This window comes from Camelus dromedarius, chromosome 27 (assembly GCF_036321535.1).
Source record: "Camelus dromedarius isolate mCamDro1 chromosome 27, mCamDro1.pat, whole genome shotgun sequence".
Lineage (NCBI taxonomy): Eukaryota > Metazoa > Chordata > Mammalia > Artiodactyla > Camelidae > Camelus > Camelus dromedarius.
The window spans coordinates 24998582-25004581 of record NC_087462.1 but is presented as its reverse complement, the minus strand read 5'-3'; the positions used below and the strand labels follow the sequence as shown (position 1 = coordinate 25004581).

The window sequence follows — 6000 nt, the reverse complement described above, 5'->3', positions numbered from 1 at the left end:
GGTGTGACACTGACAGGAGCGGGTGAAGCCCCTTCACAGTGTGACACTGACAGGAGCGGGTGGATGAATCTGCCAGAGCACATGTTCTCACAATAGAAAACGAAAACTAAGTAAGACCTAGAGAACGGTGCCGAGGGTGAGCCTAAGCGTTTAAGTCAAGTATCTGAATGGCTGAGGAGCTGGAGTAACCTTGAGTTATTGGGTCCAACTCCCTCATGTTAGACACAAGGACATGGACGAGCCCCAGAGAGGCAAGAGGCCAGCGGTCCTGGGTGATGTCCTTGCTAATCTCATAGTGACCATCAAAACACAGAAGTTACTTCAAGGGAAACCAAACCAAACGTGCCCACCACCAATACGTGTTAAGAAAGTAGCTACATCACAAGAGGAAAGCAGCTACCGAACACAGCAGCTGTGCGCCGGCCCGCCTCCTACCCTGCTGGCACGGCCGTGCGAAGTGACATACACGGGCAGTTTCCATACTAGCAAAATACTTTTATTATTTTAAAATGATAAAACAAGGAAAGTAAAGATTTCTTTTTGGTGTATACCAGTTAAGAGAAGTAGAAGAATAAGGGTATTAATAGGATTTTCATGTACTTTGATGACAGTAAAAAGTTAACAATACCAATTGTTCGCCATAAAACATCATAGCTCCCCCAAAACACATATATAAAGGATCATTGTTTTAGAATCTATAAAAGTAAAAAATATACAGTCAGAAGCTCTAACGCTTATTCCACCTTTAATATAAAATTGTAAACATTTATTTACACAAAGCAAATGTGTATAACAAAAGTCCGAGCACCCTTTTCTTTTGAGTCATGGCTCCTGGAAGATGGGGATTTGCACTGAAGTGGAGTTGTCTCCTTCCCTGACTACCCAAAAACCAGATTCATAAATAAAGCCACGGGCAGCTCCCTGGGGGGACCCCAAGCATCACATTTTATTGCTCTGACACTGTGGCAAGTGAGAAGCCTGCTGTCCGTTTGGCGGCCCCAGGACTAAGGCAGGGGCAGCCCTCCCCAGAAGGCGGAGGCGGAGGTGCGAGCGCCTGGGGACAGAGGTGAGCAGCAGCCAGAGGGGCACCGGGAGAGGAACAAGGACCCGCCACCAGCCTTCAGCCCACTATTTTTGGTAGAAAATCCGCTGAAGTCGCCCTCTTCTCCTTCAGATTGGGGAACTCACGCGGAGGGCGGGGTCTTCACTGGCTTAATGATTCATTCCCTTCTTTGAGAGCTAAATTCAGCGTCTGGGGAGAGTGGGGAGGGCATTTAAAGGGGAATGGCCCGAACACCACGCTCACGGTGGCAAATGGCTATTAGAGAAGAGGCTCTGAGGGTCCAAGTACCCCCATGAAAGGCACTGCTGGCGCAAAACAATGACCAATGTGTGTACGATCCTCCACCCCCTCAAAGCCACTCAAGCTGGTCGTGTGAATATTTTCCTTGGCTCAATTCTTTACTTATGATACTCCTTGAATTACCCATTTTGAGACTCCCAGGAAATACAAATGGGGTTGTGGTTTCTCCTGAGACCACCCTGTATGTCAAGCCACCCTTTTCAGTGTACTACCTTCTCTCCAACACTCTGTGTAAAAGGGTCCGCCCTGCGCTCGCCATTCAGCTTTCGTTATACCGAAGTGCTCTGTCTTCCTTCTCCACACACAGCCCACAGGTAATAATCTGTTTTGTGGACTCTTAGCTTAGTCAAGTCCATTCGTTCACAGACCTTGAAGAGAAATCCACTTGAATCTTTAGAAAGGATGTATTAGTGTTATAAAGCAATTCTCTTTAAAAAGTGCAAGTCGTTTGACGAGGGAGTGGCAGAAGCAGTAAAATAAAGTGGAATTCTTTCCTCTGGCCTCGCCTGCGCCCCCTCGGCCAAACAGGGCCCACCTTTTTCTCCTTTTCCCAAACCTTTGCCTTCTGGGGAGGGGAAACCCTCCTCCTTGCAATGCCACGGTTCCCTCTAAGGAGTTTTAATGACTCTTTCCCCTCCAATCTAGTAAATCTGTGCTTACGAGGTTTTCCATCTGGGCTGGAGAGAGGAAGGGGAGGCAGAGAGAAAGGTCAGGTGAACTGAAGACGGGGTGAAGACAAGACATCTGCGCACAACTCAACAATGATCCCCTTCCCAACACGTTATACAGTTTTCAGAGACACGGCAACAGGTGGAAAGTTACAACAAAAGAGGACAGAGTAACCCAGTGACTCCATCTTAGCAGTCAGCCGGGGGGCGGCCACCAACACACATGGGAGCTTCTTCCGCCCAGGTCCTCCTGACTGCCAACCCGCGTTCTGGAAGGAGGAGGAGCTGCTGGGAAGACCCACCTGTGTCACTAGCTCTGCATCTTGTTCCTTTTTGGCACTTGCAGTCACAGCCTGCACTTACGGAAATGATTTTCCACTGAGCCTCCCTTTCCCCTGAAAGCTGACAAAGAGCAGGAATAAAAAAGGCTCTTAATCAAAAGGAAACACTAGGTTTCCAATGCCACTTAATCACTTTAAACCATCACCTATCCTAATCTGTTTTAAAACCTTAAAAAATTTAAAAAATCTTTTCTACGCTACAAATTGCGAATAGTTCTGCTATAAAGTTTCAACAAAAATTTGTCCCCAACATTGGGGCAAGTGGAGAAATCTTGGATTAAGTCAACACAATGGCACAGATTTTTAGAAGCCTGACATCAAGGGGTTTCATTGTTGGTTTTTTGGTCATTTGGATAGAAAACCATCTGCAGAACCCTGTCCTGCTGTCCCAACACCAGGCAGCGATGCCAGCAGATGGGGTGGGGCCAGCCCGATAGCCCACAGCTGCTGGCAGGGAGCCGTGGGCCCCCCTGACTCTGGGAGGGCCGGCCTTGGCCCTGGGGCTCCAGCTCCACCCGCCCGCCCAGCTCCCCGGGCCCTGGGCTTTTGGTCCAAAGCAGTTGCTCCTTCTTGCATCTGAGAGCAAAAATATAGGGTGTATGAACACTGACACCACCACAAATTCTCCCGTTACTGAGGCCCTAAGAGGTCGTCCAAATCATTCATCCACTCCTCCGAAGTCCTGTTCTTCAGCAGGGAGTCGATCAAGTCAGTGTCTCCAGCCATGCCGGCCAGCCCACTGCCACCCGGCTGCCCGCTGTAGGCAAAGGGCAGCTCCTGGCCTGCGGTCCGCACAGGGTAGGCCTGGGCGCAGTGCAGCCCTGCCCGCCCGCCCATCGCTGGGGCGGGGCTCTGGCTGAAGGCCCCCAGCTCAGGCCCGGCCGGGCTCAGGCCCGGCAAGCCTTGCGGTGGGGCTCCCTGGGGAGGTGCTGGGGCAGGGGCACTGGTCCTCTGCTGTGCGCTCACAGGGGGCAGCATGGGCCCTGCTGCAGCTGCCGAGCTCAGGGGGGCCATGGGCCTGCTGGGCATCGCCTGGGAGAACTGTGCGCTGGACATTTTCAGGTGGGCCTGCTGCATGTGGAAACTGGAAGCTGCACTGAAGGGGCTTACGGTGTTGTTCCCTGGGGTTTGGCCACTCAGGTTTGGCATTCCCTGATGCTGCCATGAGGGATTCTGGCCTCCCATGGTCGCCGACACCCTTGGGACCTGCGGCTTAGTTAAACCAGAGTTCAGGGGCCCCTTACTGTGCTGTTGGGAGAGACCAGAGTTCCCCAGAGAGTTCTGCCCATAGGCAGCTGAAACCGAGGTGTTCTGGCCCATGCTGGTCTGCCGGGGAATGTGGGCATGTCCGTTGGTGGCCTGTGGCGGAGGCTGGGCCACTATCTGGGTTATACCAGAAGCCATGCCATAGAGGCTGCTCTGCGGCATGCTCTGGGAGCCAGTGAACTGAGCCATGCCGCGGTCCTGCTGGCCTGAGTTTGACGGGAGGGAAGAAACCGAAGTGTGTGCAGGGCCCATTGGCATCAGACTCCCGGCCTGAGAGAACACTCGAGGGCAGCTGGCGTTAGACGGACCCAAGCTGCTCATGCCAGGCATGGCAGTGGAGGACCCTGGAAGACAGAAAACTCTGTCAGCAAGTGGGCACTTCTCGGCCACCACTGCAGAGACACACCGGAGCCCAGGCTGCAGCCGTTATCCTAGAGACATGAAGGCACAATCAGAACATCATACATCTCATGTCGGGGAGAGCTCGGGGGCTGGACCAATGAGGAGACTGAGACAGGAGAGGCGAGCGGTGTGGCTAGGGTGTGGGGACAGCATCCAGAGATAAGCTGCAGGTACGGTTCTGGGCAGACTCAGAAGAGCTGCAGCCACCACGTGAGGGACAGGGTCGCAAAGCCAAAGGGGAACTGGATTGCGACTCTGTTTTAGACCTTGCCGGGCAGGGACTGTTAAAATCACTTAGATGAGGGGCCCGTGCAATGTGGCACTACATGGTGGTGGCTGGGGAAGAGTCTAGAAGACATTTACCGAGCACCTGCTCTGTGGGGGGTGCTGTGCTGGGGAGACAGCACGGAATGGGACAGAGCGGTCCCGTCCTCAGAGAACTTGCTGCCTGGGACTCTGTCTTCAGCAGTGGATGCACAGTGACAGCACTCACCTGAGAAGCTTTCTTGTGGGTAGGAGAGCGGCTGTGCAGGGGCTGGCCGTAACTGAGCACCTTTTTCTCCTCTCCCTCTCTCCACTAGAACCTAACTAAAAGCTTTGTTGAGGAAAACAGAAGAGCTGAAGGAGTCCACTTCTCTCCCACTGACAGCCCACAACAACACGAGATGGGACGGAGGCAGGAAGGCTGGCGAGACCCAGGCTCCCGAGAGGCCTGCAGGCTTCAGCTCCCTGGTCCCGGTCAGCACACACACAAAACTCCAGCTGTCTCCTCCGGAAGGCACGGCTGCAGTCAGTTTCTCTGGGACACTCTATAGTGAGAATCACTGGGGAGGGTGTGGCTCAGCGGTAGAGTGCGTGCTTAGCATGCCTGAGGTCCTGGGTTCAATCCCCAGTACTTACATTAAAATAAATAAATAAAAATAAACCTAATTGCCCCCCCCAAAGAAATAAAATAAATCTAATGGTATAGTGAGAATCACTGACCAAGAAAAGCACAGATTTCAAAGATATTCTCAGAACTAGGAAGACAGGTGTGGCCTACATTTTACTGCACATGTCAAATGAAATCTGTTTCTGGAGCGACAGCCTGAACAGAGGCAGTCGGGCTCCCTGGCATGTCTGAGATGTGGCAGCTGACATCTCAGGACACCTCCTGCCCCTTTCTGGCCAGCTGTCTGCTGCTGATACCGCTATCCACCACGCTGATATGAGCAAACAGGAAGAAAGGAAAAAAAGCAAAAAGACACACAAGTGCATTAAGTCTCTCTTTATCTGTAAAATTGGAGAGGGTCATTTTTCAAAGAAACATATAACAGCAGAAGCAGAGGACTTTCTTAAGAATTGCAGAAGCCATTTCCTGTTGATAAGATATCCCCCATCGTGGGGGAGGGTCTGGCCCAAGCGGCAGAGCACGTGCTTAGCGTGCATGAGGTCCTGGGTGCAATATCCAGCACCTCAGTCGAAAACAAACAAATAAACCTAATTACCTCTCCCTGCAAAAAAAGAAAAAAAAAAAGAAAAAGGAAAAGATATCCTCCATCTGGAAATGATTTTGCTTCAAAACATTGTACAGCCAGGGACACAGCCATGGCACTCAGCTGAAGTGGTCTGCCTCTATGAACCTGCCCTGACCTGTAGGGTAGCCAGAAAGCTAGGCTCCTCGTGCAGACTGAGGTTACACGAGCAAGTAAATCCATTCAGTATCTACAGCATAAAGCTGGGCGGACAGCAGGAACTCGGCAGGAGGAGAACCACTCTGTCCGGTGCCTGCCTCCCTCTGCCCTCCTCCATCACCTCAGATTCTCCTCACCTGTGAACTGGCCAACCTGTGGTGGGAAGGTGCTCTGGGTTGGGTCTTGGTACTGGGGTGGCGGGCGAGTCAGATGGCGCTGAAACTGCTGCTTCTCCTAGAAAATGCCAAGAACAACAGAACAAAACAGTAAGAACCACACAAAACAGA

General features: G+C 52.0%; 1 protein-coding gene across 2 annotated transcripts in view; it reads right to left on the bottom strand.

Moving 5' to 3' along the window:
- Window positions 1-474: 474 nt before the first annotated feature.
- Window positions 475-6000, bottom strand: part of MAML1 (mastermind like transcriptional coactivator 1) — a 41270-nt gene continuing 35744 nt past the window's right edge. The window contains exons 4-5 of one of the 2 annotated variants that reach the window (XM_031438027.2): window positions 5851-5947; window positions 475-3982 (exon numbers count right to left, since the gene is read on the bottom strand). In XM_031438027.2, coding sequence (XP_031293887.2) covers window positions 3003-3982; window positions 5851-5947 — 1077 coding nt within the window. In that variant the 3' untranslated portion in view covers window positions 475-3002. The other variant, XM_064480169.1, reaches the window with a different exon arrangement.